General features: G+C 41.4%; 2 protein-coding genes across 5 annotated transcripts; both read right to left on the minus strand.

Annotated features, from left to right (window-relative positions):
* Nucleotides 1-3,594: 3,594 nt before the first annotated feature.
* LOC121578377 (mitochondrial import inner membrane translocase subunit Tim17-A) lies at nt 3,595-8,590 on the minus strand. Of its 3 annotated transcripts, none has more exons than XM_041892727.1 (6): nt 8,486-8,590; nt 5,579-5,678; nt 4,939-5,002; nt 4,697-4,825; nt 4,255-4,365; nt 3,595-4,095 (listed from the first exon to the last, which is right to left on the minus strand). In XM_041892727.1, the coding sequence occupies exons 1-6, from the start codon at nt 8,509-8,511 to the stop codon at nt 4,022-4,024; spliced, it is 504 nt and encodes a 167-aa protein (XP_041748661.1). In that variant the 5' UTR covers nt 8,512-8,590; the 3' UTR covers nt 3,595-4,021. The 3 variants fall into 3 exon arrangements, with proteins under 3 accessions (XP_041748661.1, XP_041748662.1, XP_041748663.1); XM_041892728.2 differs by having other exon boundaries at nt 8,480-8,530; XM_041892729.1 differs by lacking the exon at nt 8,486-8,590 and adding an exon at nt 7,277-7,376.
* A 3,242-nt stretch (nt 8,591-11,832) lies between these two features.
* Nucleotides 11,833-19,571, minus strand: LOC121578378 (leiomodin-1). 2 transcript variants are annotated; one of them, XM_041892731.2, is made up of 3 exons: nt 18,981-19,571; nt 15,726-17,648; nt 11,833-13,467 (listed from the first exon to the last, which is right to left on the minus strand). In XM_041892731.2, exons 1-3 carry the CDS (start codon nt 19,341-19,343, stop codon nt 13,441-13,443), a joined length of 2,313 nt encoding a protein of 770 aa, XP_041748665.1. In that variant the 5' UTR covers nt 19,344-19,571; the 3' UTR covers nt 11,833-13,440. The 2 variants fall into 2 exon arrangements, with proteins under 2 accessions (XP_041748665.1, XP_041748666.1); XM_041892732.2 differs by lacking the exon at nt 18,981-19,571 and adding an exon at nt 17,812-17,898.
* Nucleotides 19,572-20,362: the final 791 nt, after the last annotated feature.

Consider the following 20,362-nt stretch of genomic DNA (forward strand, 5'->3'; position numbering starts at 1 on the left):
GACCCTGGCTGTGGCCCCACTCTCCGAGAATGTCTCAGGGAGAGTTGGGATATGCAAAATATATATTTCCAATACACACTTTCACATGTGTGAAATAGGACTAATATTAGCACCCAGCAAATTAATATAAATGAGGTCTCCTGTATGCCACAAGAATGGGTTAGCCCTCTGAGCTAAAGCATAGGTAATACAGTGTTTTGTTTTGGCTTGTACTCCAGCACTTTGGATTTGAAATGATACAATGACTATGAGGTTAAAGTGCAGACTGTAAGCTTTAATTTGAGGGTATTTTCATCAATATCGGGTGAACCGTTTAGAAATGACAGCACGTTTTGTACATAGTTCCCCCATTTTAGGGGACCAAAAGTATTTGGACAAATTCACTTATGTATTAAAGTAGTCAAAAGTTTGGTATTTTGTCCCATATTCCTAGCACGCAATGATTACATTAAGATTGTGACTCTACAAACTTGTTGGATGCATTTGCTGTTTGTTTTGGTTGTGTTTCAGATTACAACAATAATGTATGTTGATGCTAAAATTATGTACAATATCTAATTATGTTTCCATATGATAACAATAGCCTAATATATATTCTATATGCTGTAAACTATTGTCTTTTAACAGTTTCACTCAATTCATTCTAATCAACCTAATAATTGGCACACCCCCTCACTATTGTCATTGGTTGCACTAATTGCACTGTTTGTCTACATAACCTGGTTCACGCATTCATGACATTACCCTGAAGAAGGCACAGTAATGCCGAAACGTTGGTGTTTTACCCAATAAATTACTGGGAGTTTATATATAGAGAGAGTGTGCGACGGTCTTTATTTTTATGGCTTACAGTTTATTCGCCGTTAGTCAGCACATCTACACTAAATAATTTTCTCTGGGTGTACGCTAGCTCATGCCTTTTACTGAAAGGAAAACTGACATGGACAACTCTTTCAGGATATCTTGTGTATACTGCCCTCTAGTGGTGACACTTTCGGGTTTTAGTCCTTGAGACAAAATAAAATAAAATAAAATAAAATTTTATTGGCCACATGCGCCGAATACAACAGGTGCAGACATTACAGTGAAATGCTTACTTACAGCCCTTAACCAACAGTGCATTTATTTTTAATAAAAAAGTAAAATAAAACAACAAAAAAAGTGTTGAGAAAAAAGAGCAGAAGTAAAATAAAATAACAGTAGGGAGGCTATATATACAGGGGGGTACCGGTGCAGAGTCAATGTGCGGGGGCACCGGCTAGTTGAGGTAATATGTACATGTGGGTAGAGTTAAAGTGACTATGCATAAATAATTAACAGAGTAGCAGCAGTGTAAAAAGATGGGGTGGGGGGGCAGTGCAAATAGTCCGGGTAGCCATGATTAGCTGTTCAGGAGTCTTATGGCTTGGGGGTAGAAGCTGTTGAGAAGTCTTTTGGACCTAGAATTGACACTCCGGTACCGCTTGCCGTGCGGTAGCAGAGAGAACAGTCTATGACTAGGGTGGCTGGAGTCTTTGACAATTTTGAGGGCCTTCCTCTGACACCGCCTGGTATAGAGGTCCTGGATGGCAGGAAGCTTGGCCCCAGTGATGTACTGAGCCGTACGCACTACTCTCTGTAGTGCCTTGCGGTCGGAGGCCAAGCAGTTGCCATACCAGGCGGTGATGCAACCAGTCAGGATGCTCTCGATGGTGCAGCTGTATAATTTTTTGAGGATCTGAGGACCGATGCCGAATCTTTTCAGTCTCCTGAGGGGGAATAGGCTTTGTCGTGCCCTCTTCATAGTACTCCTGAGTGGCGCAGTGGTGTAAGGCACTGCATCACAGTGCTAACTGTGCCACTAGAGATCCTGGTTCGAATCCAGGCTCTGTCGCAGCCGGCCGCGACTGGGAGACTCATGGGCGGCGCACAATTGGCCCAGCGTCGTCTAGGGTAGGGGAGGGAATGGCCGGCAGGGATGTAGCTCAGTTGATAGAGCATTGCGTTTGCAACGCCAGGGTTGTGGGTTCAATTCCCACGGGGGGCCAGTATATTAAAAAAAATGTAATCACTAACTGTAAGTCACTCTGGATAAGAGCGTCTGCTAAATGACGTAAATGTAATGACTGTCTTGGTGTGTTTGGACCATGATAGTTCGTTGGTGATGTGGACACCAAGGAACTTGAAGCTCTCAACCTGTTCCACTACAGCCCTGTCGATGAGAATGGTGGCGTGCTCAGTCCTCTTTTTTTCCCTGTAGTCCACAATCATCTCCTTTGTCTTGGTCACGTTGAGGGAGAGGTTGTTACCCTGGCACCACACGGCCAGGTATCTGACCTCCTCCCTATAGGCTGTCTCATCGTTGTCGGTGATCAGGCCTACCACTGTTGTGTCGTCTGCAAACGTAATGATGGTGTTGGAGTCGTGCCTGGCCATGCAGTCATGGGTGAACAGGGAGTACAGGAGGGGACTGAGCACGCACTCCTGAGGGGCCCCCGTGTTGAGGATCAGTGTGGCAGATGTGTTGTTACCTACCCTTACCACCTGGGGGCGGCCCGTCAGGAAATCCAGGATCCAGTTGCAGAGGGAGGTGTTTAGTCCCAGGATCCTTAGCTTAGTGATGAGCTTTGAGGGCACTATGGTGTTGAATGCTGAGCTGTAGTCAATGAATAGCATTCTCACGTAGGTGTTCCTCTTGTCCAGGTGGGAAAGGGCAGTGTGGAGTGCAATAGAGATTGCATCATCTGTGGATCTGTTGGGGCGGTATGCAAATTGGAGTGGGTTTCTGGGATAATGGTGTTGATGTGAGCCATGACCAGCCTTTCAAAGCACTTCATGGCTACAGACGTCAGTGCTACGGGTCGGTAGTCATTTAGGCAGGTTATCTTAGTGTCCTTGGGCACGGGGACTATGGTGGTCTGCTTGAAACAGTTCTCCAGGCTGAGATACCAGTAGCTTCTGAATAATGTATGCCACTCAACACCAAAGCAAATGGTATGAAAAGATATGAGGTGGCATGATGAATGGCAGGGGTGACTATCCCTCATCCTGGAGATCTACTAGGTGTGCAGGCTTTGCTCCAGCCCTGCTGAAACACAACCCTAAAATATATGTTTAAGAGCATACTCAATAGCCATACACCAACAAAGCTCATTTCAAACCTTTTCAGTGTCAAAAAAGTTAAAGGGGAAATGAAGTTGCACTTTGTGATAGTTTGAAAGTTAAATAAAAGCTAAAAAATAACATTTTATTAGACAACTTTTATTCTTGTTTAATTCAACCTGTCATACAGACAAGTTGTATCAACCTCTTTCATGAGGACCATTGAGCAATTGGTGAGATTTGTCCATAGGTTTGCACTGTCACCCTTTGTCTCAGACACATCCTTTGCCAGCAGTAATTTGCTCCTCTCTTGGTGTTAATTAAATGCAAAAAATAAATAAGTAATTATAAAACCTACATTTTCAGGGACAGTATAATGAATATTTGCCTTCTTTTATACCGTTCCAATAAAATGAATGAATAAAATACCAGCCTAGTTATTTCATTTACAAAACGGCACGCACAAGCACAAGATACGATGAACAATAAGGCAAATAAGCAATACATACCAAATACATGCAGGAAAGTTTTTATACACATATGAAAGACATTATACAAGTTTGATACAATCCATCTTTGACTGGACATTGACAGCCATGGCAGTGAGCTTGACTCAACATCAGCTTCAGTTTGTCTGTCACACTTGCAGGGTATACATGCATGTTTGATTGTACAAACCCACAAGTCACAAACTTTTCCCTCGTTCAGATATTTTAACCGATTTAGGGTGAACTAAACACAACTGACAAGGCTGAGGATGGTAAAAGGCAAATCTGTACATCGGCTCTGGAAAAAAAGTGTGGATTTGCCCTTCAGTTCTCTGACCCAGTTCATAATGTTAGGTGCAATTGTAATTGCGTATTATGTAGAATTTTTCTCCATTTCCTCAGTGTAACTTCAGCGAGGAATTAAAAAAGGCCTTGAGTGTCAGAGGGACCTCTCACTGGTACTGTCTGTAGTCTCCTCCATAGGAGGGGGCAGGCATGGGGGCTGGCTCCTCAGCAAACTGGGGACCTATAGAAAGAAGGGAAGAGGTGAGAGATGAGATTAGGGATAATACATTCAAAAGACAACTGGGCAGTAAGCAGTCATTTGCGCTCCCTATAACCCTTCATTGTAGCCCTGTAAATCAACTACAGCATAAGACAGCATTGCTCAGAGAGGCACACTGACCAGTTGGGAACTGTGACGAAGCAAATCTAGTGAGCAGGATTCCAGCGCCCTCTATCAATGCCAGTAGTATACCTCCCATTGCTGCAGAGCCTACCATGGCCACTGGTCCATCTGAGGACAACAATAAAGGAATCAGTACAACAGAGACTAGTCTTTACAGTACACCAATAAACAAAAATATAACATTTACATTGAACAAACACTGAGTCTATGTGAATGCTCTGAAGCCCAAGTTGTGTTTTAAGCATGCGGATATACATAACTGTGTTCAACAAGGAACCAATGGTGAACTTTGTGCAAAAGTTATTGTAAGATATCTGTATAAAGGGACATTTTGTTGTTGTTGAGTATGTGGGTGAAAGTGCGACAGAAAAACAGTGCGAGGGCCCCTTCTTCACAGCAATGTTCGTCTTAAAATGGGAATTCTTAAACTATCACTCACTTCTTGCTGCGAGGATGGCTCCAGTCATGGCCCCGCTTGTGATGGAGTTCCAGGGGTCCTCTTTCCCCCGTACCTTTACCAACCCACAGTCAATCATGGAGAAGAGGCCACCCCATACTGCAAAGCTACCTACAATACAACATCATCCACATGGTTTCAGACAGCGCAAGCAACAACGACTTGCAGTCTAAGAACAAAATAAGAACCAAATAAGCTTGAACTTGAATTTGACGTGCACTTACCCCCCAACTGCGGGGCCCTGGTCTTGATGGCTGTCATGCTACCTTTCAATCTGTGGCTCATCCCCTGAGAACAAAAAGAAGACGGCATCAAAACTCCTCATTCTTCTAAGCACAACCCATTCAGCACAGTGCAACATTCAGTCAAACAGGGCTTTAATTGATGGGCAATTTCATAAGTTCAACTTTAACTTAACTGTTCCTTCATATCCCATAGGCTATATCGAACATAGCTGTCAATTTACACTGAAGAAAAATATATAACGCATCATGCAACAATTTCTACGATTTTACTGAGTTACAATTCATATAAGGAAATCAGTCAATTGAAATAAATTCATTAGGCTTTTTTTTTTTATTGTCCCCAGCACAAGGTGCACCTGTGTAATTATCATGCTGTTTAATCAGTTTCTTGATATGCCACACCTGTCAGGTGGATGGATTATCTTATTAAATGAGAAATGCTCACTAACCGGGATGTAAACACATTTGTGAACATTTCAGAGAAATACGCTTTTTGTTCACATTGAAAATTTCTGGGATCTTTTATTTCAGCTCATATTTCAACAATTTATGTTGCGTTTATATTTTTGTTCAGTGTAATATTTCACATGGGTGAATTTATTTGCATGGCTGAACTTACTGCAGGTGAATTTCTAAAGCCCTTGACCGCCTGGAAGATCCCTCCTCCAATGGCCCCCATGGTGAAAGCACCCCCACAGTCGTCCACGATTCTCCACGGACTGCAAAAACACAGTGTTTTCAATAAACACACATATGCAGATAAGCACACAGGTCTTTACCAGTTTGCTTCAGGGTCATAGGTGCATTTAAATGCATGATACATAGCTAGCTAGTGTAAAGTAGTCTGAAGGCTCATGTCAACAGGCTATTCAAAGTGTGTGATTGCCACCGAGTAATGTTAGATAATGGTAGGCTAGTGTTGCACTGTATACCAGTACCACGGAAATATCACGGTACCAAAACGTCATGATACCAACATGTTAGAATACCGTAGTACCGTTTCATATGATACTACCATGTTTCAGCCCTACCGATCTAAAGATCCAGCTGTTGCCTGTTATACATTTTTTATAAAGTCAGTTACATTTGTTAAAGTCTCTTGTATGTGTCATTCCAATAATGTCCACTTCACTTTCATGCGCAGCTCACGTGGCAGCTGAGATCAGCCAGCCTCATCCCCTACCAGCCTTCACTCAAAGCTTCTCTCTGTCCACTCTTCCTGCGCATCTATTCCTCCATCAGTTTTTTTAAACACAATTTTGCTGGCAAGCAGGGATGCAGACCTTGATGAGTCTTGTTGTTACATTTCTAGATTTGATACATTGGAGCAGAGCACATAGCGAGCAAAGTTGATACATTGTATCGTTTAAATCGCATGTTATAACCAAGAGCACAGGCCAGTCTGAGTAGGCTTTGCAATTGCAAGTTCGCTGTCACGCTGCCTCTGAGTGAAAGAGGAAAAATGGAGCACAGCTTAGCAACAGGCATGCGTGCAGCTTTACAGTAAAGAAAACGGCGTGTCTCTAGCCCAAATGGTTAAAGAAAAAGTTTACCCATATTACAAGAGCTACCTTTTTTCCTTCCTGTGCAATTTCGCATGCATTTTATATAATTTTGCAGTCTGTGATTTAAACGAATCCCCCGTCGCTAATTATTGGTTTGATAAACAACGTTGAGGTAACTAACAACCTGCTACCTTGACAGTAGATCTAGGCAAATTTGATTGGCACAGGAAGAAAGGTACAGCCTAATGTTAGCGTAATATATATTATATCTTTCTGGTGCTCCTTAAATTCAGTTTGGTGCGTAATTTTTTTAAAGTTGGAAGCAGTGTGTGTATGTTTGTGGGAGAGAGAGTGGTTTGTGTGTTTATGAGAGAGAGGGAGACAGAGTGGCTAAATCCCAAATCACCCTCTTCCCTTCCCCTCTGCCCTCCATTTGCACACGCCTCTGTCATTTGCACATGCCCCAAAGCTGAGGGAGTGAAAGTTATCGAGGGTGTAGGGGCTAATTGGCCCCTCCGGTAGGCATTTCGACTGAGCCTGCAACGCTGCCGGCTTCATAGCGAAGTGGAATCCCATAAGGCACTGTGTTATTATTTTGTTTGCGCAATTTCACACAAAACAATGGAGAGGCGTGCCTAATTATATATACATGCATTTGTTTATGTCTGATGTCAAGACTTGACACATGTAAAAGATGTTTAACAAATTAAATGTTTAACTGTTACTGAGGTTTATATTTTGTAAAACGACGGGGGAATTTGTTCATTTGAATGCTTGTTTTATTATTTAAATGGATTTATTGATCTCCTCACCACTCTCTGGAAGTCACCCACGGTTTCGTCAGCAACACGTGACTTCAGAGGGCCCTCCGACCGAGTTGGTAGGGGCGAGGCGGTGGTACCACCAAGTATGTGAGGGAGGGAGAGTGTGTGCATTAATTGAAGAGTAAAGAAGGTTTCATGCAGTTTTTCCCCTTACTGTCACAAGGACATACAATTAATTACGCATGTATATTCCTTCCCCAATACATGTCAGACATGCTTTTAAGTTATGTACCCAGTAGGTCCCTCTGGTACTGGCCTTTTAACTATCCCAAAGCCCAAGAGGCATGGAGAGGCAGCCTTTAGTTATTATGCCCCCAACCTCTGGAATAGCCAAAACCGTGGACATATTTAAAAGTGATCTTAAAACCTATTTTTAGATTTGCTTTTCCTTAGGGTGCTTTTTAGTTTTTGTCATTCTTTAGTTGTTGTTTTTTTAATCTTATGTTGTGCAGTAAATATTTCAGCTTTTATTTTCATTTTGATTTCTCCAGTAAAGCACAGTGCCCCCTACATGGTATCGCGATACTTGGCCTGATCTCGTGACAACACTAGTAGGCTTGTTACCTAGCTAACTTGCTACTGTAGCAGCTTGAAAGGTAGCTTGTCACACAGCACATTATCTTACCAACTATAGCCCTTGCAATTGCTAGCATATAACGTTAGCGAGTGGACTAACGTTAGTTATCATTAACTTACTATCGGTGTCTGTTAAGTACTTCATATATAGGCTTTCTTATGTTGAGGGAGCATGGAGAAGTTACATCATGCATTGTAAATTGATTGAGCAACCGGCACAACCACTAGCTAGCAGCAGGGCTAGCTACATGGGAACATGGGCATTAGCTAGTTACAAAGCAAATGTGGGAATTATTCAGACTAACTTGTGGTGAATGTGTATCACACAACGTACACGTGAAATTATAGCTAAGCATTTAACGTTTGACATATCAAATCATCCACATCAAACAACAGCGTCTGAACGCTCAACAAGGTCACTGAAGTGGGCTACCAACTCCGCTAGCTAGCATCGGACATTAGCTTAGCTGAACATCTTCGTAGTCGGACGGTTTAGGGGTTTAACATATTCGTTTGGATTAACAATATATTTAATGTATATTGTTTCAGGTTATATCGCTATGCTGTTACGACACCAGCAACAGTGTGTTGCAATTTAGTTCACTAGCTGCTTACACTCACCATGGCTCCCGTGCGTATTCCTCCATTTTGTTCTTTCACTGTTCCCTTCTGACGTAACTGCCGCGTTCAGAACAACTGGAAACTCGGTCATCTCTGACTTCAATGCGTTCAATGCTTGGTTCAGAACAACTTGGAACTGGGAAATCGCCGACTTCAGGCGTTAAATACAACTGGGAAAAATCCCAATCGGAATTCCATGTCAGGAGCTCGGGCCTCTTTCTAGAGCTCTGACTTTCCAACCTGAAGATCACTGTCATGATTTGACCTTGTTAATTTTTTTTTACAGAGTTCCCACTTGTCATGAAAGCACCAAACAACTGGAGGAAGAGGAGGTCACAAAATAAATAAAACCACAACTGTTATTTTATTTGTGCATTCATTGATCTTTATTAGGGGTTCACAGCAAAGACTTAGGTTAGTTAAATCCCTTGTAATTCCACTTCACAATGGCTTATCAGCATGAAACTTTTTAGGATAATCAAAGACATTACCATGATGAACCATGTTAAGTTTGAAATAATAAGAAACTATTAACAATTCACTTTTTTGACTATGTAACGCTAATGCTTAAAATATCTATACAATTTATTATTCTCATGGACTAAAAGTCAGATTCACTCCAAATTTGGTCTTTGGACTCATCACAATAGTCCCTAAAGAGTTTGAGAAATAAAGATGTATTCAAAGATGGCCACACTATACCAGTAGATGCATATTAGCACACACGCTAAAATGCAAAAAAAGACACACAAAAAAGACTTACAAAATGTTCTTCTCATGAACAATAGGATCAAATTACGCTGAACTTTGTTTGAGAAAAGCTAAGGGATTGGTCACTGTAAATCCACTCCACTTGAAACTTGTCATCGCTATTACATTTTACATTTTCGTCATTTAGCAGACGCTCTTATCCAGAGCGACTTACAAATTGGACCATGGACTTCCCTAAGGTGAACCACACTGTTAGAGGGATTCCAATACTGATGTCTGCTAAAAGGATAGCCCAACCCACAATGTATTTATGCACTTCTGTAGATCACTTGCTTTGACCCAAATGATAAAAGATCCCACCAGGGTATGTGAAACAGTGCAAAGTAACGATTATCTTAATATTGGTGTCTGAGAAATCCAAAATATCGCATAGTGGAGTAATGGTATATGGAATCAGTGATCATTTTATTAAATTTTGCACAAGGAGGGTTATTAAATATATATTTAAGTGTCACAAAACTGTTAAACTGTTTTTACTGTATATAAACGATATGAAAGATGCTTATTATTGCCATCTTTTCCTTTATGCGGATGACTCTACACTTCTGTTGTCTCACAAAAGTAAAACTATGTTGGAGAGCATACTTAGCACAGAGCTTACCAACATTAGCAAATGGCTTGGAGATAATAAGCTATCTCTGCACTTACGTAAAACGGAGGCAATTATTTTTGTATCCAGACCTAAATTGAGTAGGTCCTCTGAAATCAGAGTGGAGTCAGGGGGTGAGGTGCTGACTACAAAAACCTCTGTTAGCTACCTGGGATGCATCCTTGATGGAAGCTTGGGAGTTGTGAGCATGGCCACTAAAGTGCTAGGGAAGGTTAATGCCAGGACTACATTGTTGGCTAGAAAGTCCAAGCTGCTTGATAAGGACTTAATGAAAGTGCTAGCCACTGCCCTCATTCAATGCCATTTTGACTGCGCTAGTACTTCCTGGTTTGGGGGCTTATCTAAGCTTATGAAGGGGAAGCTCCAGATAGCCCAGAATAAGCTGATCAGGATAGTATTGAAGGTGAGTCCACGTACTCACATAGGCAGGAGCTGCTTTCAGGAACTCAACTGGCTGCATGTTGAGGCTAGGGTGTCCCAGATTAGACTGGGTTTGGTTTACAGGAGTATTTATGGTTCTGCATCCAGATATCTAACTGATTACTTTCCCCGGGTTAGGGATGCACACAATCACAGCACCAGATCAGGTGTTGCTAATGTGTGCTTATCCAGGTTCAGGAGTAATGCTGGGAAAGGTACTTTCTTGTATACTAGAGCCTCAGAGTGGAATGAGTTGCCTCTGCTAATAAAAACGACGTCCTCTCTGGGCAGCTTTAAAAAATAAAGTAAAAAACTGTTTGATGTCTTCTGTGCCCATATGAATTACCTCTATGATGTAACTGCAATGATGAGATAGATGTTCTTCTTCTTTGTTTTTTGTTTTATTATCTCATTGTTATACTGTGTTCAACCGTGTTTGATCTTGCCAGCCATCTTGTTTCAAGAGGACCACAATGGAAATAAGTCCCAGACTTTATTGTGTGTTATCCTCAATGATTTTACTAATGTGCATGTATGGCTTTTCAAGTTTTTCAAGTTGTATGTTTTTCTATTTTTTATGGTTGAATTATTAAACTAAACTAAAACTGAATTTGGTATTTATATCAACAAGAAAAAAACAAGGAAACTATTAACTAATTCTTTGCATATGTGACGCTAATGCTCCAAATCATCTGCATTCGTCTTCTCCTCGTGAACCATTCGTCAGCTTCACTCCAGATTTTGTATTTAGACTCTGGATTGCACATAAAGGAAGATAGTTCCTACATGATAGAGTTCTTGCTTGGTTATTCAGTTGATCTTGTGTCCTTTCTGTCATCCTGTGAACCCCATTCATTGCTGCTCACAGCTATATTTATTTTTATATTGTTTTATCTTCATGGATAACTTGTCATTAAAATAGAAATAAGCCAAGGAAAATCTCTGGGCCCTATGTTTACCAGCTAGCTCTCCAAATACTTTTTGGTTAAAGGCTCTCCAAATACCAAACTCTTTCTTTATTCACTAATTTCAATTACTGGGGCCAGAGTTTTTCCTGACCACGTGACCCCCCATTCCCTCTCTCCATCAGACCAGTGTTCATGGGGAGAGCTAGACAGACCACTGGCCCACTTCCCATTATTAGGAACAAGAAAGGAATGAATCACGGTGCAAGTCTTCATTGAGAAATGACCAAATATAGGCATTTTGTGGATGCAGAGGTTTAGGCTGGGCAGTTGAGACGTAAACTGGCCTGTCGCTATCCCTCTCAACCCCCAGTGTCAGATGTTGTCAAAACATGATAACACATATTCCCTACTAGTAGTAGACAGTTAAGTCCCCTCTCTTTTGTTGGTTGCGTGAAGGGTATGATCTTGCAGGAGTGAATCTGTCGGAAACAATGTACACTCACTCTCTCTCACTAAAGGTCACATTCCATTTAGTGTTGTCGGCCAGCCATGTGTACAGAAATGTAAATCAGATTGACATTATACACACAACAGTGCATTAGATTATTAGCTTTGCTACGGAACACTTCATTGCTCGCTGTGTGTGTACACAAACCTTTTATTAAGATCTATTCTCTTATACTTTGCATGGCACACAGAATTGTCAATTTGGTCACAAAATGTCCTTTCCCATCAGCTTCAATATCTTTACAGGTTACAGGGCTCTACTGAGACAACATATCTTATATAGATATTGGAAATTATTTCTGATTCCGTCAACCAATCAATAGACAGACTGACATAGCCGAATGAATATTTCTCAAGCATTAGAAATTGTATTATTAAACAGAATATATTACATTGAAAACCAGGGAAATGTCCCCCCTGAAAGGGAAATATTGTTTATACAAGTTCAACATTAACACAAAATACAGTAAACGTATCTGTTGCATTTGTATCAGTAGCCTACTGTACTGTATTAGCCTACCATCAAATAATGGACAGATATGTCTCCATCCTGTATCTTCGTTAGACAAATTAGTTTTTAAGATGTACTTGATTATGAAATTATTATAATGAAGTGTATTATATTACACTTTTAATTGCAAACATACCAGTACCTTTTTACAGGCTCTGTAACTTAGTGAAGTCCAAAATGACACAGAAACCACATTATGCATACAAATAGTCAATAGTCACTTTTAGAGCACTGAAAGAGACATTCATTTTGCTCTGCCATGGTAATAAAATAAAATGTAGTGGTAAGACATGACTAGTAGTAAGACATCTGGCCGGGAATATATTTGCATTGTTGTCACTGTAAATAGTATTCTGTGATTTGTTTTCTTTGCTTTTGACATTCTCATTTAATTTCCTATATTAAAATCATTATCTTTTGCACTTTGAGCAAAATGTAAGAAAATATATTTATAAATAACGTTGTTATTACCAAACGTTGTTGTATAACGTTGTTATTACTAAAAGGTTGACCATACTTAAATCCCCCCAAAACTGAACTTCCTTCCTGAGTCTTTCTAAGAAGACTGGGATTCTAGGTTGCTTTTATGTGTAAAACTTTGCCTGAGATGTCAGTCCTGAGATTTGGCAATGACACACATTACAAACCACCCTGTGAATTGCTGAAGTCTAACCCCATTTTAATTCCCTGATAATATGCCATGGAGAATCAGCAGTTTGGGCAAAATTCCAAGTGATTCCCTCCACAAATAAATACACTTTCAAATTACCATCCAATATTTCAATGAACGTTAAAGTAGTTTTGTATATACTTTTTTTATAGAATTTTACACGGCCCCACATCATACATCGTATACATCATATGCTTTTGTCAACATACCATATGAACTGCTTCATAATCTAGTGCAAATGACAGGCAAAGCATCAACACAGACACAGGCAGACAGTTAGGACCTCAGGGCACGTCCTGCTACAAAACTCTGCCCCCTTCTCACTCCACGGGGTCCCTGCGGTCCAGTGTTTAGTTTGAGGAGAGAACTCACGGCACAGTGAAGGCTGTACATCCAATAGAAATCTCAATTTTCACGTTCTGCTTGCCTGCCTTATCCATCCCGCAGCACAGTGGTAAGACTGGATGTCAGTCTGTGCGTGGGATGTGTTGGAGCTTCGATCCCCCGTGAGATCTATGTCCTTCCTCTTCCTTGGCTTTTGCTCTCCATTCCAGAGGATTACTGCAACAGCTTTGGTACCGCAACCTGTAGGAAGAGAGGGGAGAGTGAATGGATATGCATATAGAGTGCCTTCAGAAAGTATTCATACCCCTTGACTTATTCCACATTTTGTTGTGTTACAGCCTGAATTCAAAATTGATTTAAAAAATGTTCCATCTACACACAATATTCCATAATGACAAAGTGAAAACATGTTTTGAGATATTTTTGCAAATCTATTGAATATTGATTTAAAAAATAACTAATTTACATAAGTATTTTCACCCCTGAGTCAATAGTTTGTAGAAGCACCTTTGGCGGCGATTACAGCAGTGAGTCTTTTTCGGTAAGTCTCTAAGAGCTTTGCACACCTGGATTGTACAATATATGAACATTCTTCTGTTAAACATTCTTCAAGCTCTGTCAAGTTGATTGTCGATCATTGCTAGACAGCCATTGTCAAGTCTTGCCATAGATTTTCAAAGCAAATTTAGCCAAAACTGTAACTAGGCCACTCAGGAACATTCAATGTCGTCTTGGTAAGCAACGCCAGTGTAGCTTTGGCCTTGTGTTTTAGGTTATTGTCCTGCTGAAAGATGAATTATTCTCACAGTGTCTGTTGGAAAGCAGACTGAACCAGGTTTTCCTCTAAGATTTTGCCTGTGCTTATAGCTGTATTCCGTTATTTTTCCCACAAAACTCCCTAGTCTTTGCCGATGACAAGCATAACCATAATATGATGCAGCCACCACCATGCTTGAAAATATTAAGAGTCGTACTCAGTGATGTGTTGTGTTGGATTTGCCCCCCAAAATAACGCTTCGTATTCAGGACAAAAAGTTAATTTCTTTGCCATATTTTTTGCAGTATTACTTAAGTGCCTTGTTGCAAACAGGATGCATGTTTGGGAATATTTATATTCTGTACAGGCATCCTTCTTTTCACTCTGTCATTTAGGTTAGTATTGTGGAGAAACTACAATGTTGTTGATCCATCCTCAGTTTTCTCCTATCACAACCATTAAACACCGTAACTGTTTTAAAATCACCATTGGCCTCATGGTGAAATCCCTGAGCAGTTATCTTCCTCTCTGGCAACTGAGTTAGGAAGGATGCCTGTATCTTTGTAGTGACTGGATGTGTTGATACACCATCTAAAGCCTAATTAATAACTTCATCATGCTCAAAGAGATATTCAGCATCTGCTTTTTATTTTTACACATCTACCAATCGGTGCCCTTCTTTGCGAGGCATTGAAAAACCTCCCTGGTCTTTGTGGTTGAATCTGTGCTTGAAAATCAATACTCAATTGAGGGACCTTACAGATAATTGTATGTGTGGGATACAGAGATGGGGTAGTAATTCAAAAATCATGTTAACCACCATTATTGAACACGGAATTAGTCCATGCAACTTACGGTTGAAGTCGGAAGTTTACATACACCTTAGCCAATTTTTATTCTGAGGTCTTGGCTGATTGCTTTTGATTTTCCCATGATGTCAAGCAAAGAGGCACTGAGTTTGAAGATAGGCCTTGAAATACATTCACAGTTACACCTCCAATTGACTCAAATGATGTCAATTAGCCTATCAGAAGCTTCTAAAGCCATGACATCATTTTCTGGAATTTTCCAAGCTGTTTAAAGGCACAGTCAATTTAGTGTACGTAAACTTCTGACCCACTGGAATTGTGATACAGTGAATTATAAGTGAAATAATCTGTCTGTAAACAATTGTTGAAAAAATGACTTGTGTCATGCACAAAGTAGATGTCCTAACCGACTTGCCAAAACTATAGTTTGTTAACAAGAAATTTGTGGAGTGGTTGAAAAACGATTTTTAATGACTCCAACCTAAGTGTATGTAAACTTCCGACTTCAACTGTATTATGCGATTTGTTAAGCACATCTTTACTCCTGAACTTATTTAGGCTTGCCATAACAAAGGGGTTGAATACTTATTGACTCAAGACATTTCAGCTTTCAGCTTTCAATTTTTTATTAATTTCTAAAACATTTCTACAAACAAAATTCCACTTTGACATTACGGGGTATTGTGTGGAGATCAGTGACACAAAATCTCAATTTAAACCATTTTAAATTCAGGCTGTAACATAACAAAATGTGGAAAAAGTAAAGGGGTGTGTGAATACCTTCTGAAGGTACATGACTGTAAGTCGCTTTGGATAAAAGCGTCTGCTAAATGGCATATTATTATTATTATTATTACAACCTGTGACTGAGCATCCCTGCAAACCCTAACTCTCTCAATGTCTATCAGCAATTGATCTTTGCCCCATCTTACCTTCTTCAGTTTCTTCATATTGGCATTCCTAATGGAGTCCAGCAGTTGGTCCCTGGAGTTCGTACCACCGGATTTGTTGGCCTTATCATCCATCTTCCTCTGTGATGTGGGCGTCAAGGAGTTGCGCAGGGAGTCTATGCACAGCATGGGGGGTGGAGGTGGGGGTGGGCCCCCAGGAGGTGGGGGTGGGCCCCCAGGTGGAGGGGGTGGAGGAGGTCCCCCTCCTGGTCCTCTTTTTTGAGTCAACTTCGGGGAGGGCTTTGGTGAGGGGTGTGGGGAGGGTTTAGGGGAAGCCTTGGGGGAACCCCTGAGGAATCCCACAGCAGTCTTGGGCACCTCCAGCATCCCTTTCTTCTCACCGTTGGCCTGGGCCAGTTTTTGCTCCTGTAGGCGCCGCTGTCGCTGCTTGTCCATGTTGCGGCTCAGGATGTTGGTCATGGTCATGCGTGGGCCGGCCAGCTCAAAGCCGTAGCCCAGCTTCAGGAGGGTGGTGTTGTCTTTCAGTATCTTGGTCATCTCCATCTCTGTCTTGCCTCCGCAGATGTGTCTCTGGTTGTGGAAGCGCAGCTCGGTGAGTGTAGTGTTTTTCTGCAAGGCCTGGATCAGGGCCATTATACCCTTGGGGGTGAGAAGGTTGGAATCCAGGTTGATGCTTGTGATAGACGTGTTGGTGCGCAAGGTGCCCGCGATGGCGTAGGCCACGTGGTCGTCAGCACGGCAGTTGGCCAGGGCAAAAGTCTTAATGTGGGTGTTTTTATTCAAGACCTCTGCAAACTGGATGAGTGTTTTAGCCTTGATGACCTCCGAGTTGTTGACGTTGAGCTCTGTCATGGTGGGGTCGTTGCTGCGAACCTGCTCCATGAGGTCATCGAACATGCTGGAGTCCTCGTCATCTTCCTCCTCTACTTTGGTCTTGCTAGGTGTGCTCTTGTTCGCAACACAGTTCCCACGTTGTTCCTCATCCTTGCTGGATTTCAGTCCTTCGTTTGTGTCTTTTCCCCTTTTCTCTTCTATTTCTCTGCTACTCCTCCTATCTTTCTCTTTTATACTTTCCTTACGTTTGAACCCCACATCTTTCTTATTCTCCTTACCATCTTCTTTCGCTTTCTCCTTAGGATCTTCCTTCTCCTCTTGCTTCTCACTTCCGCTCTCCTTTTCTGTTGGCGACTTTTGTCGCTCAAGTTTCAAGTCAGACTTGTCCTTCTCAGGCTTGTCCTTCTCTTCCCCTCTGTTTTTCTTATCTTCTGTTTTACTCTCTTCAACCCGACTTTGCTTCTCCACAAGCTTTGACACAAGTCCCCTTGTCTTGTTCTCATCTCTTTTTTTCATATCCTCTTTTCTTTCTTTCTCCTTGATCTCCTCTTTTTCCTTTTTCTCTTGTAACTTGGAGATCATTTCTTTTGTCTTATTACTGGTGCTCAACCTCTTGTCTCGTTTCTCCATCAGCTTGTTATCCTCGTTTCTCTCTCTTTCTTTGGCATCCTCTTTCTCTAAACTGTCTCTACTCTCCTGTCTCCCGAATCTGTCTCTAGCTGTTTCTTTAACATCACTGTCCCTTTTCTCCACTCTCCTGTCTTTTTCTGTAGTTGTATCCTTTACATCACTGTCTCTACTTTCCTCGCTCCTGTATCTGTCTCTAGTTGTATCTTTCACGTCAGCATCCTTACTCTCTTCTCTCCCGAATCTTTCTCTAGAGGTCTCTTTCACGTCTTTGTCTTTGCTCTCCTCCCTCCTGTATCTATTGGACAGGCTGACTCTGTCCTCCTTAGTGCAGTCTGGTCTTTTCTTATTTCTCTCCATCTTGTTCTCTCGTTCTGTTGAGATACTTGATTGCCTTCTGATCCCCGCTCCTTCTTTCCCCTCCTGACTCAGGCCCATCTTTCTCAGGTACTCTTGTTTCCGGCTCTCCTTCTTTGGTTCCCCCTGCAGAAGAATAAACATTCCATAGGGACGATTCCACATAAGTGAATCTGAGAAGCATACATTTACATGACTTTCAAGAATCCACACAATAATCTAAACAGTAATCGTTTTCTACTGTCAAATCCAATTAGAATCATGCATTCTTAGTCGTAATGTGCCTTACCTGTTATGGTCATCACTGCATGACCACCAACAGCCCTATCAACATGACTAATCATAGGCCTGTCCTCCAGCTACAAATCAGTTTGTGCCTTTGTTGTTTCTAATGATTTAAACAAAAACATGCATTAGTTCATTCATGTTCTCTAGAAATATCAGATATTAAAACCAGTCTTTCTTAATACTCGACTTATTGTGTTATTTCAAGTCTATTTATGAAGCCTAACTTGTTGGCCCGGAGAGCACAGTATGACATAAGCTATGATATAATACCACAGCGTGTAATGTAAACTTGGCGTTAGATACCGTGTGTTTACAGTGTGCATGGGGGAGTCTGTTAATAGTGCAGAAGTACGTTTGCGGAGCAGCTACTGTAAGTGTTTGATTTGTGAGCCTTGCTCCATCTGTTTTGTTTGCGCGAGGCTGTTGCCCTGGCAGATGTTTCCTTAAAAGGCATTGAGCAGCATAGGAGCAATCAACCAAGGAATTCCATCATGCCGGGATTAAGAACCTCCACAGAGCCCATGCTCCATCATCTGAAGGGCCCTTCTTTAAACATATCCAACAGCTATCTCCTGGCTCTGTTTTTCCCTACCTGGTGGGCCCTATGTCAAAAAGCTGTAAACTAAAAACAAATTAAAACTCATCTTTGACCTATAAACTACAAAGCTATACCAAAATCAGGTGACACTGTGCACAACAGTGTTTTGATAACTGTATCTTTAAGCATTTTCTCTGTTTACCAAAGGGGACTTGTGTGAAGAATGTGAAAGGTATACTATAGTGTTTTTCCTGGCATAAGAACTAACAGCAGCGGAGCACAGTTTATGAACTACTGGAACCTTTTCTGACATCCAGTTGGCAGGGGAATAAATGTCAGAAGTATTATTAAAATACCTGTTTAAGGAACACTAACCTAAATTAACTATTTATCTATTAGACATTTATGAATTGTAATTTGTTTATCTGTCTTCCAACAGCCAGTCCTATTGACCAAAATGAGGCTTGTTATGGTATAAAAGTAAATAAGTGAAACGGGTGGAGCTGATGTCTGTCTGAGAGGATGTGATTAAGCATCTCACAAAGTGGACTTTAGAACAACTCTGTCTCACACATAATAAACATGAACTGTGGAGGAGTTCCACTGTATGACTCGATGTTTAGTAAACATACCTCAATAGACTGTTCCTTTTGGCTGAGCTTCCCAGGAAGCTCCCGGCTGTCCAGCTTAGCATCCCGGTCCCAGACAGTATTAGTGACAGGCTGCTCTATGGCTCTGTCCAGCTTAGCATCCCGGTCCCAGACAGTATTAGTGACAGGCTGCTCTATGGCTCTGTCCAGCTTAGCATCCCGGTCCCAGACAGTATTAGTGTCAGGCTGCTCTATGGCTCTGTCCAGGTTGGGGGCCACCAATACCTCCTTCTCCAGCTCCTCAATCTGCTCAGGGGACAGGTTGGACAAAAGGACGTCCAGGTCAGGGTCCTCGCTCACCTGCCGCCCCGTTCGCGTCAGTCCCCTCACCTTCCTCCTGGACATGGTTGCCTCTGGCTGGAGAACAGTCAAAGAAAACACCCTCGGAGCAGAACAGATGAAAACAGTTTGTAGCCTACAAGTTGTATGGTATCTCCTTTAGAAAAGTGTGCTTTCCTAGTGTAGGAGCCTGCAGAATATCCCCATGGGCCGAAGGTGTTGTCCCTCTCACTGAAAAGCCACCAGAGGCATCAATCCTGGTGCTAAGAGGGAGGACTTGAGACTGGGCTTGCAGTCAGGGTACCAGTATGGAGTGTGTTAGTCTATCATGCAAGTTGGTCTGTAAGGCTGGGACATTCTTTGAAATCCTTTGAAACGGCATGTCCATATTTAGTGCAGGGTACATAGTCCTTTAAAGGCAATGGGAAGGGCTGAGCTTTACAGAAATGCCAAAGCATGATATAACACAGTGCTATTTCCTCTTTCATGATTACAGCATTACTTCAAGAGGGTTTGGTGTTCAATGAACACAGACTTAATTAAAAAAACGATGAAAGTTGAATTTGTCGTCTTGGAAGACGTCTATTCTATTGAGGTGTTTTATGACATAGTTGAATGAGCTTATAACTAATAACAAGCTAATGACTACAAAATACTTGATAAAATTGTTGCAACCAAGTGCAACATTGTGTTCATAGGACATAGTTTACAATAATATTTTTGAATGTAAAACAGAGATTTGTCAATTGGCTGCAAAGTAACAACTTAAGGACATCTAGTGGTCAAAATGTTGTAGTAAAATTGCATTACTGTCATAGCCTCCGCAATTTGATACATTCAGTTATAAATTGACTGGGTGATTGAATGATTGAAAGCCAATAATTACTTTTCTGCCTTCCAACTAGATTCAGAATCCACCTCTAGAAGGGCGTCATCACCCAAACTTCTCCTAATAAACTAAAGTTTCACACACTCACGGTAATGATATCATTGATTCCAAGGCAACAAAATCAAAAAGGTTTTTGTTGGTTAACTATTTGAAAACGTACCATGCAATAAACGACAGTAGACTGCTGCATTTTACA

Source organism: Coregonus clupeaformis, chromosome 12 (assembly GCF_020615455.1).
Source record: "Coregonus clupeaformis isolate EN_2021a chromosome 12, ASM2061545v1, whole genome shotgun sequence".
NCBI classification, from domain to species: Eukaryota; Metazoa; Chordata; class Actinopteri; order Salmoniformes; family Salmonidae; genus Coregonus; species Coregonus clupeaformis.